At 42.9% G+C, this 20,272-nt stretch overlaps 1 protein-coding gene across 6 annotated transcripts in view; it reads left to right on the forward strand.

Annotated features, from left to right (window-relative positions):
• Positions 1–20,272, forward strand: part of ATXN7 (ataxin 7) — a 218,084-nt gene that overhangs the window by 61,811 nt on the left and 136,001 nt on the right. For 4 of the 6 annotated variants that reach the window (XM_065749549.1, XM_065749548.1, XM_065749546.1 and 1 more), the window contains 7 exons: positions 7,992–8,250; positions 8,784–9,046; positions 9,800–9,882; positions 10,840–11,105; positions 11,487–11,685; positions 12,171–12,292; positions 12,546–14,227. In XM_065749549.1, the coding sequence (XP_065605621.1) occupies positions 7,992–8,250; positions 8,784–9,046; positions 9,800–9,882; positions 10,840–11,105; positions 11,487–11,685; positions 12,171–12,292; positions 12,546–13,521 (2,168 nt within the window). In that variant the 3' untranslated portion in view covers positions 13,522–14,227. Of the gene's footprint in view, positions 1–7,991; positions 8,251–8,783; positions 9,047–9,799; positions 9,883–10,839; positions 11,106–11,486; positions 11,686–12,170; positions 12,293–12,545; positions 14,228–14,699; positions 16,698–20,272 lie in introns of those variants that run through there. The other 2 variants (XR_010622993.1, XM_065749550.1) reach the window with 2 other exon arrangements.

A 20,272-nucleotide genomic window follows, 5' to 3' on the forward strand; every position in this document is an offset into this window, starting at 1 on the left:
GGTTTATTCAGGGCCTGTTGTTAATCAGACAACGCAGGTAGTGTCATGCCGTCAGCAGGCCTCCAGAGATTAGTGCTCATAACGTGGACATTATAATCTCCACGTGGCCTGGTTACCATCTAAGGCACTCGTCTGTCTTTTCGTAATAACTTTTGTGGTATTTCTGTTCCTGTGCCTGACAGATTGACAGGCCGGCTCCCAGCCCAGAAGGTTGTCTGGTAAGAAATGCATCCCCCCCCCACCTCTGCTCGAGTTGCTCAGGACAGCACACCACGAGTTGTTTGTTCCAACCTTTGCATTCAGGTCTGATGTGCTCAGAAAACACTGTCCTGTCTCTTGGTTTTCCCATTCCTGCTCCCCCCGAGGGTCTCAGTAGCTGAAGTGAACCCAACAGGAGCATCGCTAATCTCAGTTTGCCACTGCAGCACAGAGCAAAACATTGCCTGTGCTTGGGACTGGCAGTCCTGCATGGGTGGGGGCTGCAGGGCCATTTCCCATTGCTCAGGGGCAGCACCTGCATGTTAGAAAGAGTAATCCTACACCCTGGGGCAGCTGATTGCAGAGCTACTCATGTGTTCTATATGCAAGGCTTTGGGAGGGATTAGTAACAAATATGGAAAAACTGAAAAACTAGCATTAGTAATGTGCTGTGCCTTGTGGGAAGGAGGCAGTGGCAGAAAGGGTGCACCTGAAGGTTATTTATTTAAAATATGTATTAGTGTTGCTGTTTTTTTGCTGCAGCCTGCTCCCTCCTCTCTTTTCTGCGGTGGTGGTCTCTGGGGGGCAGTTCTGCTGCAGTTCTCCTAATGGGGAAAGCCAAAGCCATTCCTGCTGTGTTAGGATTGGTTGGAGGATCACAGCATCGTCCTGACTGTGTGCTGTAGCTACGATGTTTAAAATCCATCATTTAAATAATCCAAGTTATGTTTGCAGGCTCGTCTTCTTTTTGACAGCTGGCTTTAAAGGATTGAAATTGGCGTTCAGAGTCTTGTAAGGAAAATGAGCTTTTTCTCCTACTCTATTTTCTCCAACAGCAATGGAAATGTAACCCTGTTTATACACAATTTCATACCCTTTAATCTAAATTATTTGCAGAGTGATCACTTGAGCGGATTTCCCGTCTTGTAAGTAAATCTCAAGAAAAACTTTAAACGTATTTGTTTAGAAATCAGAGAGCAGTTGGTTTTATAGTGCTGTAAGCAGCCGGTGCTGCTCGGTGACTACTGTAACAAAGCAGGACCCTAGTGTTAGCTGTTGGTATTATGCTTTTTGTTTCTGATCAAAAGGATGTGGATAACTAACTGATCATCACAACACTTCTTGGGACTCGAGAAAATAATTGCCAGGTTTTCAAAGGTAAATGCTGGGAAACTTGGGAGAGATGGGATAGCACCCTGGTACACGTGCTGAGACTGGGGAAGGAGAAAGCCAGAGCCTTTCTTGATGCTTGTTCTCAGATTCTGGACTTTGCTCTTGCTTCTTATGCAAAATGCTCCGGTAAACTTGTTCTTAAAGACCAGGCAAGGCGAGAGTCAGTGGCTTTCAGCTGAACTGAGGTTTGGATTTCACAGGGAGGTGCACTTAAGTGTGCTGGGCCATCATCAAGCTATGGATGTGTGTTGTTTACACATCTTAAATCAGCATGAATTAATACGGAGTGGAGTGATACTCTGAAATCCAGTTGCTAACATGCGCGAGAGCTTTGGATTCTGAACGGTGCATTTGTAACCAAAGCACATCTTTAAAAATCCCTTTGTTCTTTGTAATTTTGAATTTCCATAATGAATTGGTGGACGCTAATTAAAGCATAGGGAGATTTTGTGTGCTCCTTCGGGAGATTTATAGTGTGCATTTCCAAGATGATTGACAAGGGGATGTTTTTGGAATTCCTATCTGGAACAATGAGACCTTAGCTCTGGCTGGGACTGCTGGACACCAGAGCAGTAATACACACCAGTGCTTCTTATAAACAAAGATGCAGAAAACGTGTGAGATGTAAAACTTAGCAATGCTGCAGTGCCCTAGAAACTTGGAAATAGCCCTGGAGCATCCAGAGCTGGTTCCTGATGTGTTCGTTTTATTTATCTGTTGGCTTCAGGAGAAGGTTTTCAAAGAGAAAAGTGATTATCTGAGTTCCCTTGTCAGAGAGAGTAAAAGTTTCACAAAACATCAAGTTGGAGCTGCCAAGGAGCATTTCAATGTGAACAAATGTTTCAAGTGCAATTGTAAAAGAGGTTAATTTCTGTGGTTAGATTTTACACTGTAATGCATGACTTGACCTGATGTTCTGTTGTTTTTTGCCTTAAGAGGATGGGTTTATGTTCTTTGGTGCTACAATCTCAATGTAAATGTAAAACTGAGCGAGCGCAGTGCTGTAGCACATATGGTGAAAGTGTCATGTAAAAACATGCCAACCAGCACATCTCTGCTAGGCAAAGCAAACCTTTTAATGTGTCAAGTTGCAGGAGTGACCCCTGGGTTTTAAATATACTCTTCAGAGTTGGTTAGGTGTTTCACTTCAGTGGGTTTTTGATAGCATCAGTAAGACACATTTTTAAAATAGAGTATTTTCGTTGTGTCTTATTTGCCTCTTTATGCCATGGAGTTGCTCATAGATAGGAGAAACACATTCTGTATTGCAAATGTCCTGAATATTTTTTGAGTGAGGAACTGGGAGACATGAGGTTGCATCAGTATGGCTAATTTTGGCATAATCTATATAGAAGATGTTACATAAACTGCTTATCTAAGAAATAGGTCTATGCCTATTACTGCTTATTTACAATTGAAGAACTCTGGTCAGGTGAGGATGACGGTTGTGCTGCGTGATGAGAATACGTACATGCTGTGTTACTCCATGTGTGTGCTGCCCTGCCTTGCTTTCCTGTGCTGCAGTATCACTTCTAGAGTGCCTTAATATTTTTGCCTCTTTTTGCTCGGTTGTTACTTTTCTGTGAATGGAGTGACATCAGCATACGTGTCTATCAGGCAGGCTTTCTTTGTGGTTTTACTAACACTGAGCATTAAACAATAGTATCAGCTGCTGGTTGCAAGCAGTACTTTTTTATGAAACAAGAAGTCCCTCTAGAGACATGACAGATTGTGCTGCTGCCAGTCACCCCTTGGCAGTCTGTCATGCTGATGGCTTGGTCTCTGTGTTCTCTTCTGTAACCTTCTTTTCTGGAGTGAAAAATAAAAGTGTAGATGCTGCCTGCTCAGCTCTGTGTCGGTTTAAAACCACCCAACTGAACACAGACTGACCTCATCACGACTGCAGTGCAAACAACTGATCAGATGATTAAAGGGACATCAGTGGAAGATTAAGGCGGAATCCTTGGTATCTGGGCGCCACAATTAGTGCGGGATAATGAAGCAGCAGTGAGTGAGTGAGCAGCAGATGAAGGCCCTGTGCAGGCGATTGCTCCCAGCCAGCTGTGTGCTGCCAGAGTGGCATTGAAGGCAGAGCAATTTGTTTGATGGGCCTTGATTTTAGCTCCTGGTTTCCTCCGGCAGCGTCTTCATGGATCTGCTTTTTGGGTTTAGCTTTTTTCTGTCACGGTGAGGTCTGTGGGTCATTGCTCAACACAGGCACTCAGGTTGGATCTGCAGAGTGATCTTTAGTTGGTTGCTGCAGTGACATCTGTAGCTGTGGTGAGGTGCTATCCCAGAGAAGTTCACAGTGGAGTGCAGAGCTGTGGCTGAGGCCTTGAGCTGACAAACAGTGCAGGAGGGGGTTGTGTCTTAAAAAAAACATTTCAGACCACAGGACTTTGGGTACTCCTGGTCAAATCAGGATTTACTGCTCAAAATCGTAGAATCATCGGGTTTGGAAGGGACCTCAAGAGATCATCGAGTCCAACCCCCCTGCCAAAGCAGGTTCCCTACAGCAGGTAAAATGCTCTTCTGAAGCTGCAGACTTCGTTCATTTGTTGAAGAAGTGGAGTAAGATTGGTTCCTCTGCCTTCGTGTGCATCACCTGTGATTGTGTCTTCTGTTACATTCTTCAGTGTTAAGACTAGTGCAACCCAATGGTGTGGGGAAGATGTCTGTCTCCAAGCCCCCAGTTTTACTCTGTGACACAGAGACACAACATCAATATCTCATGTTAAAATGTGCCCCAGTGTGGTGGAGAATCCTCTGGCTGTAGTGTAGGCACATGGGAGCATTTAGTGCTGTGAATTCCAGACCTCAGCCACCTTGTCAGACTCATGCTGTACTTCCTCCAGTCCCAGTCTGTGTTCCCGTGGCATGCACTGCATCCCATCTTTCTGGAGCAATTAGAAAATGAAGTAAATTAGTTTTCCAAAATGACTGTAGTAATGTGCACTGAAGAAAATTTATCCTCAGGTGAATGATGTTTGTTTTAATATGGCTGTTCTAATTCATCTCTAAAATGATAAGTCATACAGTAGATCAGCATGATGAAAAAAGATAAGCTTGTTTTAAGTAGCACTTATCATGCTTTTAGTTTAGGCTAGACTTATGTCAGATAAGAGTTACAGAAACGTAAACTTACGCTTCGTTTCAGTGAACGTATCACTCTGAATAATGTGCTCTGAATCATCCTCTTACACCTGAGTTAACCTATGCTAAAACCGAATTGCTGACTGAAGTTGCAACATTTTTCATTGAACTGAACTGGCCTGCAGGTTTGAATGGGTGTTCTTCAGTTTTAGTGATGGCTGTGCCAGCACTGACACAGGTCAGTTTGACTTCTTGCCCAGTACTTACGTAAGCAGTCAGTATTAAAAAAGTGGGTTTATGAAACTCGATCTGTACATCTTGTTTGCTGCCCAAAGCTATTAGTTGATGCACATAGAGAATAAGCACCGCAGAACACTTCCTAAAGTTTGGGAGCTACATGTAGACCTGGGAAGGAAATTTGGAAAACTTGTACTCTGATTATGTACTTATTTTTGTTAAGCACACAGCAAGTTAGTATCTTAGGAAAACGATTTGCTCTATGGGAAGGATACTTTCTCTTATGTCAGCATGGAAATAAGGTTATAAATCAAAATACATCTGAGTGGTTACTGCTTCTATCAGGCAGTAAACAAATGAGATGAGAAACCTTATTTTCTTTCTTTCTTTCTTTCTCTCTTTCCTTTCTTGTCCAGGTTAGTTAAGTAAACCTGGTAATGTTCAGTGTTAAGTGCAGCTTAAACTTAAGTCAGACTTTACAGAGAGGTGTGAGTTCAATTTGCACCTCATCACTGATTACACTAGGGACGAAATGGTGTCATTCAACTTGTTTGCTTTAATGTCTGTGAATCTTCTGCATGTCTCCTACAGGTCTGAACAGGATCAAGTGGATTTTCCCAATTATTTATCCAAAACAAACAAATATGTCAGTCTGTCAAAAAGTACATTGGAAATGAGTGAAGTTTTCACAGTTTTATCTCTTCCCTTTGGTGTGTCATAGCATACATTGGAGCTTTTTGTAAGGAAAATTTCACACCTATCACATCTCCTGGACTAAGAGGACTGTCAGATCACCTCTCTTGCAAGCTATGTTATATCATTCTTGGGATGGAACAATCATAGATCCAGAGGTTTTTCCCTGCCCTACAGTGTGATGCATTGTGATGTATAAAGGCAGTGAAAACGTGGCCTTGAAGCCCAGACCACTTATTTGAGCACCCACATGAGGATTTAAGGCTTTGTTTTGTTTTAATTTGCAACTAAGATACCTGAAGAATTGGTGCAGGTTTCCCTCAAATATATTGATTTTGCTGTGGCAGGTTCTCCTGTAACAGATAACTCAGGACATGACCAGAGGACTCACGTAACAGGGAGCACTCTGCCTCCTCCTGTGTCTCACTGCAGTGAGAACAGTTTCCCTAATAACGAGCAATAGGTGACTGATTGAATCAGGCTGTCTGTGCTGTCACTGAGATCTGCTAATGTCCCAAGGATATCCGTGCTTACTTGTGCTGTGACCACCTGTGTTAGCTAAATTAAGACACTTCAACAGCAGTTCTGGCACAGAAAACATCTGTGTAGTGCTGAGGTGGATGTTGAGAGTGAGATCTTCGGTATTGGGAATGTAATTTTTAGAAGTTGTAGAAAATGCTCGTCTGGCTTTTTGTGTGTGTTCCAAGTTGTGAGACTGTCTGTAGAATGGGAATGGTCTCTGGCAGATCACAGTCCTGTGTTCAGATCAGCCATGAGCTTTAGCTCTCCAAGGTCGATGCTTTTTATTCTCAGCAGCTACAGATTGGCCTTTTTCATGAGCTCACGTGTATGAGGGTGGTGCTATGAAATGTTCACACAGATGGCACTCAGTAATGCCTCTGTCTGGAGCTAATTGAATGGTACCAACTCAAGCTGCCAGGAGAGAAGTGTTCATGTTGTCTGAATCAAGAACAGATGAATATTTTCTCTAGTTTATTCCTAATGCTGGAGGCAAGGAGGTGCTGAGCCTTGTCCTAGGCCTGTTCTCTTCTTCTCTGCCAAGCTGCCTCCAGCGAAGCAACACTCTTCCTTCCAAAAGGGAAAAAAAAAAAGTCAAAACAAACATTAGCAAGCCACTAGATATTAGAGATTATTTGTAACTCAGTTATTAAGTACTTGGACTTTGGATTTTGTAAAGATACAGGAGGTGGCAGAGTATTGAGCAATTTTCTCATTATCTCACGGAGTAATCTCATAGGGTGTAGCATCGCTGAACTAATGGCCCCCAAATAGTAACTTGTCAAAGCTGCTCAGGGATTCTTGCCATTGCTATAAAAAGACTTCTGGCAGTAAGCAGCATGTCATATTAGAAGCACAGCCATTGACTAGAATATAAGTATGCTGACATACATGAGGACTCTTCGGTGGCATATGGTTTTAGAAAACTAAGCGGATCTCACTGAATGAGCATCACAAGTTCCAGCTTCCAGCTGTGAGTTCTGATCAGCCATTGTCCCCATCTCACATGATTGCTGTACTTCAGAGTGGGTGGATAAAAAGATCCCATAAGCAGAGCGTGGATATATTACTTTATATTTTCCACAGTGTCAAAGACTTCTGCACAGGTTGTACTGGACTTGGCTTTTACTTTGGTGTGATGTCACGAGTAGCCTGCTTCCTTGGCAGCTTAAGTAAATTTAAGTGAAAATGTGTAAAAAGGATCCAGTGGTGGACATGAGCACCATTACGAGTACCAGCTGGGAAGGAGGTGTTATCCACAGATGGACCTGTTAGTTCTCAGTCCTCTCTTAGATCCATGGTTTGCATATACTCGATTGCCAGAAGGACGTCTCTAAGCAGGTGTTGATTACATATGGGGATCATCTAGGAATCACAGGTGTCCAAAGATCAGCTGAGCAAATGCTCCATGAGTGTGTCCATGTAGGCAGAGCTGGGAACTCCGTGCAGCTGTTGAGTATTCTGTGTCTAAGAATTCATTGTCCCACAAAAACACTTTTGGAGTATGCACTATTTCAACTGAAGTGGTGCTAGAAATGGTTTTTGCTTTAATGGTTGATATTTAATAACACTTTAATGTTAATTAAATCATTTCTTCTCCAGCATATCCACTGATAAAACCTGACTGTTCAAATGTTTAGATATCCTTTTTCAAAGAATATGTGTTGCTCCTTTTCCTGCTAAAGGGAGTTTTTCTCTAGGTTGGTCATATTATGAAAGGATTAATAGAATTATTAAGAAGAAAATGAAAAGCAATGGAAGTCATTACTTCAGCCCTTGTTCTCAGGGGCATTCCACACTGAAGTTCTGGTAGAACATACCAAAAGATTGTCAGGAAACGAATTGTTGTTTTTGCTCCAATGTCAGTTTGGCCACTGACATGCTGGGGACTGGCAACGAATGGAGCCTCGTGGATTGCAGAGAGGCTTGAATCCTCGATGCTCCGTGTGTGGCAGAGGACTTCCCAGGCCAATGAAGGAAAAACGTTAATGGAGTGACTGACAACATGAAGTATTTAAGAATTGTTTCTGTATGGGCTTTGTGAGTTTAACCCCCTCCCCTTTTTTCCTCCTCTTTAGAAAGAAGACACAGCTCCTCCAGCAAGCCGCCTTTGACTCCTCCCTCCTCTTCAGTATTTTCCCTCATTTCATCTTTCCCTTCAAAAAACAAAGGTAGCAGTGGAAGTGGGAGCAATCGTTCATCCAGTGGAGGTACTAGTGCATCATCATCATCATCAAGTTCCAAGTTGTTGAAATCACCCAAAGACAAGCTGCAGATCAGCGGAAACAACAGGTTAATGCATCCGGTACAGCATAGCAAAGTTCCCCATGATAAAATGTGAGTATACATGCTGAGAAAGAATTGAGCATTAGTACTTGCATAGAAACTGATGTATCAGTAGATTTTCTTACTGTTTCAGAGGGTTTTTGCTTTGAGAGATCACTTTAAACTCCACCAGATCTCTTTAAGCAGCCTAGTCTAAGCTGATAGGTAAACTAATGGAATTGTTGAGCACAGTGCTAGCAAAGGTGCATCCTGAGTCACTATAAATAAAGACCGTGCTACCAGGGGGTCTTCATTCTTCGATCTGTATACCTCCATTATAGGGGAGTTTCTGAAGTCACTGATGACTCTGAGGTACTTAAGAAGAAGGGAAAAAGCACAGAAGAAATGGTGGATGTCATAAAAAATGTGAAAACAATTAATGAGAGGAATAAACATTAAAACTGAGAATTAAGGACAAGGGTCTACATTTGTATTATGAATAGATCAGTGTATTGTGTAATACAGTATTTTAAGTACTTTTTGTAACTCGTTGCACGTTATACTGTCATTTGCATTTTTTTCTGTTTATTTTCCATAAATAATAGTATGACTCCATCTGTCAAAGTGGAAAAGATTCATCCAAAGATAGATGGTGCCCAACTGAAAGCTGCTGTTGGTCCAACTTGTTCTACTACTGTGAGTTCCTCAATAAAGACTGGCCTTAATTGTCCCTCAATACCAAAGCCACCCTTGCCTTCCCCTGGACAGATACTGAATGGTAAAGGTCTTCTCTCTGTGCCTCCATTTTTGGAAAAGAAACCCGAAGAAAATACAAATAATAGGAAATTTTTACATAAAAGATTGTCAGGTAACTGCTTTTAAATATTATCTGCTGTATTGTTCTTAGTAGTGTATGTGTAGAAATACACATGGAAATAAGCTTGAGAAGTAGAGTAATATTTATTCTTAGAAGACTAAGTTGTAATTAGGTATGCTTACCTATTAGAATTTAAATTTATGATTTGACATGTTCATAAAGGATGCAAACAACTTGAAATGTGGCTGTTGCTTTCAGAAACCATAAAGATGTTACAGGCCTATTAGTTTGTGTTTTAAAACTGCACTCTTCTGCTATCTGTAAAAAGATTTGATTTTCCCACTTTCTTATATGAAGACACAGTATTTCAGTGCACTAAATTTGGATGTTAGTGGAATTATAGAAAAGTTATTAAAACCACTAAAAACAGCTGCAAAAATCACCATCTGTGTTTGTATTTATATTGGTGTCTTAAATATTTTTTTGGTTTTGTAAGATCATTTGTACACTTAAAAAAACAAGTAAATCCTAACACAACTGATACACTCCTACTTCACAGTCACTTTCAGCTGTGAATGTCTTGGTTCTGTTTGCTGATTTGAGGGCTGTGTGAGCACACAGCACGTTTGCTGAGAGAAGAATGTATTTGTACAATTTTATTGTACACATCTTTGTGTACATTTGCACGTGTCCTATTTGAAAACACTTGCAGTATAGTTAAATTGTGTAAAGAAAATGTTAGTATTTCAGAAGGTCTTTATTGTGACTGTTTTCAATAATGGGATGTCTGTGCATCTTTGGCAGAGAGAGAATTTGATCCTGATATATACTGTGGTGTCATTGATGTGGAAACCAAGAAACCCTGTACTAGGTCTTTGACATGCAAGGTAGGATGTCTTGGGGTAAGATTTTGAGAAGTTTATGTATGGTTGCTGGGGGAATGTAACAGAACACAGAAAATTACATGCTTTTGCAGTCTGCCTCTGTAAATGGTTCCTCTCAGTGCGTAGTGACAACTGCCAAGAAAGAATTGTTTTTAAAATCCAGTTAATTATTTATCCAAAAACATATTTCTTGGAGTAGCCTGGAGTTCATTCTTGTGTAAACCCTTTAAACACGGATGCTGGCACCCGGAATGATTGTTGCTCCACGTGTACATAGTACAGCCAGGCTGTACCCTTCCCTCTCCCCCATCAGAACCTGCAGCACATACTTAGCAGGTGTTTGTGCAAATGTTGGTGCCACTGGATGGAGCCCTGCAGCTCATTCAGAAACCAATCAGCTGAGAAGGCCGTGAGGTACGCCTCGGGCTCAAACCAAACTAAAGCAATCTTTAAAAACTTTCTGTGGACAGAATGTATTCTTCAGCTCAGACATCTTTTGGGGGAGAAGCAGATATCAGTCGGTCCCAAAGAACTGAAAATCCCGATCCCCTCAGTTGTGTAATGTTTAGCCACTCGTGTGGAAGGCAGCAAACCTGTTAGGAGGGGAAGCATCAGGTAAATAAGCCCTATCCAGATCAAAGGTAAACGAAGCTGTCACTAACAACAGGGACTGAACTTTGGTAATTTCTTCTTTTGAAAAGAAATTTGAAAGACCTTTGAAACAGATCTTAACTCTATTTTTGTTTATTTCTGTTTTATATCAAGCAGGCCTACAATCATCCACCAAAACACGTCCAAGTTTGTTCTATAAGTCATTCTTCTGGGGTTTTTTTGGGTTTTTTTTCCTAAGCCACAAACGTGGTGATTGTCTGTATTCTAGAGCTGTAGACATGTGTCTTGAGTGTTTAATTTCCACAGATCTCATGGGCTGGGATTAATGATTTATTCATGGATTTGCAGACACATTCCTTAACGCAGCGGAGGGCTGTACAGGGTCGAAGAAAACGATTTGATGTGTTGTTAGCTGAGCACAAAAGCAAAACCAGGGAAAAGGAACTTCTTCGACATTCGGATCATCATCAGCAGATGCCCCCTCTCAGGGAACCACATCCCTCACCTACTAAAACTTCCCAGGAGCTGCACCAAAATTCTCATGGAGTTACTCTTACAGAATCAAAGCCTTTATTACCTAATAAACCCAAACCTCACCCCCCCAGTCTTCCAAGGTAAGAAAAATCTACATATCCAGTGGTATGAAATTAATACTGATCACTTCGTTGTGTGGATTTTGAAAGAGATGGGGATCTGTGGGACAGGGTAGCATTTTCTCTCTGGGACTGGTGGCTGTGCGTAACTCATAGCAAGAAGGTTCTGGAGTTCTAAATAGTAGATGCTGACTTGCATCAGTTTAAGCAGTTTTCCAACTATTGCTGCTTTTCCAGGTGTACAGCACCTCCTGTCCTTCCCCTAAGTAGGTACGTTACGAGATTCTGGATCGTAGCAAACAACTGTTAATGTCAGTTTCCTTCTGTCAGTAGTTAAAATATCCATAAGTGCTTATTGCCGAGCTTTGCCTCAGTAACACCTTTGCTGCTTCCCTTGCCCAGGCCTCCAGGCTGCCCAGTCCAGCACAGTGGAAATGCCCCGAGCGATTCTCCTTCTGTCCACGAGTCCCCTCACCCTCCTTTGCCTGCAGCTGAGCCAGCATCTCGGTTATCCAGTGATGAGGGAGAATGTGATGAAAAAGAAGAGCCTGTTGAAAAACTGGATTGTCATTATTCAGGTCATCATCCTCAACCAGCCGCTGTATGTTTTAAGTCACAATTAACCTTGGTCTTTTGCTGGCTCTGAATTTGTAAACTTGGGGATTTTAAGGATGGCTTTCTTTTATGTGTATATTTTTTCAGGTTTTGAGGTACTTATTTTCTTAGTAGTTGATAGTGAAGGTTGAACTTTATTATTACTGTTTCTGACAAAATGTTGGCTGCTTCGTTGAAGAGGGCAAGTTGAACCTTAAGGTACAACTTGAGCAGTAGATGCACCTCCTCTCTGGTGTCTGCCTTCTAAAACCGCTTTGTTTATATAAAATCACAAAGTTCATTGCTTGGAGAGTGGACTACGAGCGAGTGGGGTTACATGGACAAAATTTCAAATAGTAGAGATAAATAGACATCAGATTTGTTTTTATCCTTGGTTTAGCCATCTAGCAATGATACTAGTTGAGCATATATGTATAAACAAACGTTACTGAAAGTAGAAAATGCCAATAAAAAAAAAATCTGTCTTTTCAGTTTTGCACATTTGGTAGTCGGCAAATTGGAAGAGGTTATTATGTGTTTGATAAGCGGTGGAACCACATTCGATGTGCACTTAACTTCATGGTGGAGAAGCATCTGAATTCACAGATGTGGAAGTGAGTACAAGTTGGAAGAGTTCTTGTTGGTTTTTGTAGAATACACGGGAGCTGTAACTCTGGTTACAGAAAAGTAACGCTGTCTTTAGTCAAGTCAGAGGTTGATAGTGTGAGCATCCCGTTTCCTTGCAACTGTTATTGCTAGCCAAGTGTTAGTACTAGAGCGACTGCATCTTGGGATGGATCAGCAACACTAAATACCATTCTGAAGAACTGGGGCTACCTGGCTGTTTGTTTTCCCGTTTGCCCACAGGAAAATTCCACCCGCGTCTAGTAGCACAGCGGCAGTCCGTGCACCGCCCCGGACAAACGCGGCACCTTCGCAGTATGGGGTCGGCACGACAGGTTTCCTCCTCCCCGCCGCCGTTATGTCCTCGCCGGCGCTGGTGTCTCCTTCCTGTACGTCTCTGAACAACAAGTCAGTACCGTCGCATGGCACTACGCTAAATGCAAATCCCGCTACCTTGGGTGCGGTGGATCCTGTCTGCAGTATGCAATCAAGACAAGTGTCTTCGTCCCCTTCAACACCTACAGTGCTTTCCTCTGTACCTTCACCTATGCCCAGCAAACCTCAGAAGTTGAAATCCAGCAAATCTTTTAAACCTAAGGAATCTTCTGCTGGCAGTGGCACCTGTAACAGCACCGGCAGTGTCAGCAGCGGCGGCGGCTCAGGAAAGAAGCGCAAAAACAGTTCCGCACTGCTAGCACCTTCTCATTCCACAGAGCCCTTTAGAAAAAACTGTGTGGTTAACTCTGGAAACTCTGGGACCTCCTATCATCCGTCGGTGACATCTTCGTCCCACAGCGTTGGCCTCAATTGTATGACTAGCAAAGCTAACTCCGTTAGCCTCAAACATGACCAATCAGGGAGGGGTCCTCCTACTGGAAGCCCTGCAGAATCCATTAAAAGAATGAGTGTGATGATGAACAGCAGCGATTCCACTCTCTCCTTAGGGCCATTTGTTCATCAGTCCAGTGAGCTGACTGTGAACTCGCACAGCGGTTTTTCACATTCGCATCCTTCCCTAGACAAACTAATAGGGAAGAAAAGGAAGTGCCCACCTGGTTCAAGCAGCATTAACAGCAGCAGCAGCAGCAAGTCAAACAAGGTTGCCAAATTGCCATCGGTGAATAACGTTCACGCAAAACACACTGCTGCAATCCCAGGGACACAAGGACTGATGAACAATTCTCTTCTTCATCAGGTAGGAACTTTTGCCTTGAAGTAAGCCAGTACGAGCACGTCTCTTCATGTGCTGAAATTCAGATGTGTTCTCTTAATTATTAATAGCCAATTTCAGATGCTTCAAGGAACAGACATTTCTCTTACTTGTTCGTACTCGTTTTGAGTCTTTTTTTTATAGTGTGTTTGTGCAGGACCTTTATAAAACCCTTCAGTAAGAAATGTGAGTTTATTTATTTAATTTTGAAGCAACCTTAAAACACAGCATCCCAGGTTCCCACTGATGCTCTCTGTGGATTGCTCTCAGGTGAAATTCAGTTCTTGCATTTAAAAGCAAATAGTAATAATCTTGCAGCCAGCTATGGGACTGAACTGAACATCTCAGCCTAGCTTCTTGTTTTCTTCTCAGTAGTGAACACTCTACAAAGTGGAACATAATGGTGCTGATAACAGAACTGTGATAAAATAAGCCTATTATCCCAAGGTGTCATTGACTAACTTCTTAGTATTAACGAGATTAAATGTTATAAATAAGATAGGTAGAAACCTTTGTAGTCTATAAAACAAACATTTACCACAAAGGAAGCCGATCTTGTGGATATCTAACTTAAAAAAAAAATAGGTTAGTTTGGGGTTTTACTCTTTTAAACAGATTGAGCTGGAGTAATATGGGGAAGTTTCTTGATAAATTAAAATGAGCTTAAACTTCTTAACACCTCAGATTGGCTTGAAGGATCATTTGGAGAGGTAAAGTGATTCCGTATGCAATTAGAACAGTATAGAAGATGGAATTTTAGGGAGCAGATGTGGAACTAGATTTTTCCATGTGAAAACTCAAGGTACTTTCTGATTCTGCTGGTGCTAGAAGCCTGAAGTCTGAGTATGCTGAGAGGTGGGGGATCAGCAGGATCCTTTTCAGATCAGCTACTGAACCTTATTTTGGGGCTTAGCTAATAGTTGTTGCTTCATCTGTGTGATGAAAATAAAGGAAAAATGCAATGGGAAGGAAGGAAGTCATGTCCGAAAGCACTATAACTTGAAAAAGCACTAGCTTGAGAATTGTGAAGTTTCAGACAAACCAACTGCATATGAGTGGTGTGTCAGATTATGCTTGCTGGTTCTCCCCAAAATATGCTCTCAGTGTTCAGAAAATGTCTTTTAGGAGCTCTCCTCCTATAACAGCCTGGCTCACTCACACTTCTCTTCCATTTATTTGCTCAAAAGCCAAAGGCACGTCCCTGATAGCTGAATATACCATGGTGAGAAAACAACTGGACAATTTTCACTACAAGCAAAACCTCCATCTGGAATTCTGGACTCCAAGATGCCTTGAGTTTTCCCAGCTTCCCATGGTCCTCAGGTGTGGAAATCTACTGGACTGTCACTCAAACAAGGAATTTCCCTGAAGCCATGTCTGTAGCAGTGAGAATGCTAGAAATGGACACTGGATGAAGTTCAGCCACATAATTGCTCTTATCAGTGTTAACGGTGGTCTGGACTGGTTTGCTACAAATCTGTGAGATTTTACTTACAGGAGTACATCATCTTGCCACTATTTGACATAGATTGGCTGGGCAAAGGAATGTTTTCTGGGGGGGGGAAATAAACATTACTGTGGACTTATTTTTATACTGATGGTGTCTTTTGTAGGTGATAGCTGCCAGACAGACACTGTCAGCAGAGGGGACCCCGCAGCAACGGGGAAAAATGCGTGAGGCACAATGGAAAGAAGCCCTGGAGAAGGGAATATGGCTTTAGTGTTTTTATAGCAACGTTCCTTTAGTGGAATACAAAAATAGCACAATTCAAACGAGCAGCCTGTGTTTTGCCCAGCCTTGTGCAAGTGATTTGGGATAAGAAGGTGGCAGGAGTTTCAAAAACCAACAAACGTAGAAACACCAATAGGAGCAGTAAACAGCAAAAACTTGTTTGAGGCCATGGCTCAGAAAACAAGTGTGAAAATGTTCCGCTTGCGTGATGCGAAGATTATTTTGTATTCTTATGGATGAGATCTGATTGCAGAAGGAAACTAAACTGAGTTGTTTTTTAAGCAGTCCAAAAAGATGAAGCAAAAGGCAAATAACCTCTAGAACTGTGCGCCCAAAGAACGTATTTCTTGACCTTTACTGTATGCCATCAACCTTTGTTATTTATGAAATAACAACCGTGTTGGTTACGTTAGGCTGGGTTGGCCTTCCAGCCTGTAAAAAAAAACAAATAGCCCTTTCAAAACGAAGTATTTAAACTATTTAAATATTTTCTAAATAATAATAATAAAAGTCAGTTATTTTATGCCTTCTTTGTAGAACTGAAGCGTTACGCTTTCGACACCACTCAGATTTTATTTTATTTGCCCGAAACGGTGGAGCGTGTGGCAGCTGAGCCCCGCGTCGGGGGCAGCCGTGGTGCTCCTGCCCGGCCCCGTGGGGCGGGGGCTGTGTACCCCCTCCGTGTGTAGGAAATGTTTTGTCTGGCTTCAGAACACCTCAAAATTGAACTCCGCTCAAGGGCTCGTCGCACCGGGGTTTGGTTGGTCGCAGTTTTCTGTTAAGTTTTCAGGTGAAGTCTCAAAACGGACTGAACTTTTCTTAAGGGGCAAAGCTAAGGCAAACGTGAGTGTTGACCAAGACGACATTTTTCTGCCTTAAAGGGGCGCCGGCTGTCGCTGAGAGCAGACAATCTGAGCCTGTCGTTCCCGTTGCCCAGCCCTCCCTGTTCCGGTGGCAAGTTGTACATCAGGGAATCCGAAGCCACTCTGAGTCGCAGTCACTTAAGTTGTTTACCTGACGATGCTTTCAGTTTCACCCGAACTCTCTACCAAACCGTGCAGCAAAGCGGCCTCTATGCAGACACATGAGCTTTTGAACCGATAGAGATCACTCTTAGAAAGCGACTTGTTATACACTTCTATTATGCAAACAAGAAAACGCACGCGACTTGTCCGGAACGGAAGGATTCGTGGTGAATGAGGAGCCCAACTGAAAGGAGTGTGCAAACCGTGGTCGGTTTAAGGTGAAAGGAACCAAAGTATTACGCCACAAAAGAGAAATCAGAATGCATTACAGAGTCCCACGCGTGTGGAGCGGAATCCACGCGGGGATGAAAGCCGTGGGGCGGCAGAGTCGCGTCGGGACGCTCTCGGTCACAAGTGCAATTTGACTCTTCAAAATACAAAGACAGCAGTTGGGCACAGGCGCAATCTCGTGAGTCGGGGAGCGAACTCGCCCCAGTGTAAGGTGCTGTGGATCTGAAAGCATGACGGGAACTCCTGAGGCACTGCGGAGCCGGGCGCGGCTGGGGCTGCTGGGCACCGGGGCCTTCACCTGGTGGGCGACGTCGTGGCTGCTGCTCCTGCGACCTGCCCCCTGCTTCCGACTGTACGTAGCCAAGGAAGCTGAGAATCAATTTTCCTTGCAAAAAAAAAAAAAAGGAATTTGCAGTGGCTGGGGTTGTTTCTAGACAGATTTTGGTATTAATTGAAGAGAGACAGTTTTTATAGTCTTTGCGACTCCTCGTTCCGACTCCTGCAGTTTTCTTAACCTAAAAAAAAATTGCTGCAATGATGAACAAAGAATTATACAAGAAAAAAAAAACAAAAAACAAAAAACATACTTTTGTATCTTTATTTTGGAATTTCTTGTTCTATTATAAATATTGAAGTATCCCTATTTCAGAAGACGTATTTTGTTAATTGATTGTACATATTTAAATATGTATTTTTGCACAGGTCTTTTTTTCTTATATCCAGTTTTGGTACAACGGAGATCATCTAGTATTTATTTATTAATTAATTAAAAAAAAAGGAAAAAAAAAAAAGGAAAAAAAAAAAGCAAATATCTGTTGGGTTTTTTGTTTTGTTTTGTTTTGTTTGTTTGTTTTAATTTTAATATATCTAATTAATTTGAAGTGGTTCACTGCCAAGCCAAGAGTACCATGCCTGCTTTGCAGCTCAAGGGATGCCTCCTCGTGCCGGAGCCGTGCTCGGCGCCGCGTTGCTCCTCGCGTGCCCGATTCCCAGAGGGCTCCATGTAGTGACACACTGCTTCTCTTTTCTTAGTGTTGGTGTGCATGGCCGTGTGGCTCTCACGTGGTTTCAGACCAACGGGAAAAAAACTGAAAGTGCCTGATCTAACTCGACCTGAGCTCGGACTGCTGAGACAGCTTCTCCTTATGTGACTTGAATGTTCAGTTGAAACTCGGAGCTTGCTTTTTCCACCCCTACAGAACATGAGTGCGAGTGCGAGTGTGAGTGTGTGAGTGTGTGTGTGTGTGTGTGTGTGTATATACACACGCAACTTTACGTGTGAATCTGTTTTCTCACATTGTTAAGATGGATTGAGGAAGGAAAGGAAATGCTGCTGGGGACGGTGCTGCAGTTGGAGCACTGTGTGTGGGAACAGCCCCGTGGATGCTGTGTGGTGGGAGTAAGGCTGAGAGCTGGGAAGGAGGGCTGAGCCAGCAGTTGCTCAAACTGTGTCATGGGGGCAAAAAAAAAAAAAAAAGGGGATGGGGGATTACTTATCCCTAAGTAAGTGAAACGATTTAGGAAATGCTCAAAATAGTCCACGTTCCTCCAGGAAAAGCAAACAAAACCCAGTAAGTACCTCTCGACAGCACTCAGAAACAAAGATGTGATTTCCAAATGACATTTCTAAGGCAGTTTGTCTTCCTGTAAGAGTTCTCTTGCCAAGGAATCTCTCTCATCATCTCTCACTCCTTCTGTCCCGGAGGAGGGAATTGGGCTTGGAAAGATTCTTCACATTTCGCTGTTCAGCAGAAAATGATCATTTTATTTTTATTATTTTTTTTTTTTTACCTTTTGTGCGCAATATTTTACGTTTTTAAAGAGAATTTTAAACGTGAGCACTACATAATGTCAATGTGAATGTAGGCCTTGAAAGCATCTTGCTCGGTGGGAGCCTGGTTCTAAAAGCAATCTCCTGTGTACAATGTGTGAATAGTTTGATAATTTGTATACATAATCAAGAGCATCTGATCAGCTGAACTCTGTGTTGGCTGCTGTACAGTACATGAACAAATGTCATGGGATAGAAAAATTACTTTGGATATTTAAAAGAAAAAAATAAATATATAGTCTATTTGTTTTGTAACAAGTTTCTGTAAATAAAATAATTTATACTATTTATAAGAAAAAGTTGTGCTTTGCTTCATGACAAAGATTAGTTTGTTGAACAAACATGTTACTAAACAAGGCAATAAAATTAGGACTTTTCAATAAATGAGGTTGGTTGCATGGAACGCATCCGATGTTTCTGCTTCATTCTGAAACCCCTCACCCTCCACAGAACCCACGCGGCGTTGCTGGCTCTGTCAGCTCAGTGCTCTGAGCTGGGGCTCACAGCTCCTGCACAGAGCTCTGCACAGCCACAGCCACAGCCACAGCCACAGTGCAGGAATAAGTGCTGGAAGCAATGCAGGGCAGGCAGGAGGAGGTTCGTTGCTCCCAGTACCTGTGTTCTGTACACGCTCTAGATGTGCTCTGCTTGCCATCCAATCCCTCTGTATCTGAAGCAGAATAGAGGGTGTAACTGCTTTTAGCTGCATTTAAAAATAGGGGTCTGTGTCCCTTCAGCATGACGAAAACAGCTGAGTTTCTCCCTATAACTGCATCTTATGAACTTATGAACTATTATGAACTATCTTTTGATCACGGCTGGAGCACAGCCAGGCCATCACTGACTGCCTGCAGGTCGTGGGCAGAAAGTAGTGCCTCTGCTGCCCCTGGCTCCCAGGAAGATGCCTCTGCCACACGTGCAGTGAGGGCAGCAGAGCCCTGTGCACCAGCACACCACAGCCTGCCCTCACCCACACCAGCTCCTGCAGCTCACAGTGCAGAGCTCACCCTTGGCTGTATTTAAATGCAAATTTGGGTTCGTTCATTATCATCAGGTTCTGCTGCAGCAAATAAACACACGTGGCTTGCATGATCCGCTGTGAGACCTTCATCTGTCTGACTGCTTTTCTCAGCACGTTGGCTCAATACTGCATTAGCTGTTGGATTGGTTCGTAACAAGCAGCATGGGACCTTTGTTGCAGAAAAGCAGCATGTGCCTGATTTGCTTTTGTTTTTCTGGTGCACCAAACTTCAAGACACTCTCAGAAAGCTTTTCTGAAGTTGTTCAAATAAATTAAGCTGGATTTAAACTCCAGTGCAAGGAAGAGCAGTGAGCAGGCTGTGTCCAAGCCAGCAAGATACGGCTGTCAGTGACAGCTGTTGTCCAATCCATACAAATTCTTGAGCATCAGCAACGACAGAGCACTGCTGCTCGCTTCTGTTGCTCACTGACAGTGCTGGAAGTTTCCTTCGCCCTCCTCTGCTTTGCAGCTGAGCTCTCGATCATTTACCTGCATCAGTTCCTGTCCACAACAGGTCAAAAGTGAGTCTGCTGTCTGCAAGGCTAGAGCTCACGCTCTGAAGCCCAATCTTCATTGAGAGATGGCCACACACAAACTGTTTCAGCTACTTTGAGCTTCACCCACACACCCTACGACATCCCACCTCCTTTCCCTCCCTGCTGTGCTCCCACAGCTTTCTGAGGGTGAGGTGGGAAGCGTCACGGTGGTGGGGCTGCAGCTTGGAGCCAGAGCTGGGTTGGCCTCCCTTGGGAAACTGGAGAATGGCAGCAGTTCAAGGAACTGCACTGGATTAGATTACAAGAGGGAATGTACAACTTCGGCATGCAGACTATAAATCCATGGGTGGGTGTCAGGCCCAGTGCACAAATTGGGTCAGAGCAGCACAATCAGAATTAAATTGAAGTCACGAGCTGAAAGAA

The sequence above is a fragment of the Cyrtonyx montezumae genome, unplaced genomic scaffold (assembly GCF_038088225.1).
Source record: "Cyrtonyx montezumae isolate F1298 unplaced genomic scaffold, pur_monq_1.0 scaffold_6, whole genome shotgun sequence".
Classification (NCBI taxonomy): domain Eukaryota; kingdom Metazoa; phylum Chordata; class Aves; order Galliformes; family Odontophoridae; genus Cyrtonyx; species Cyrtonyx montezumae.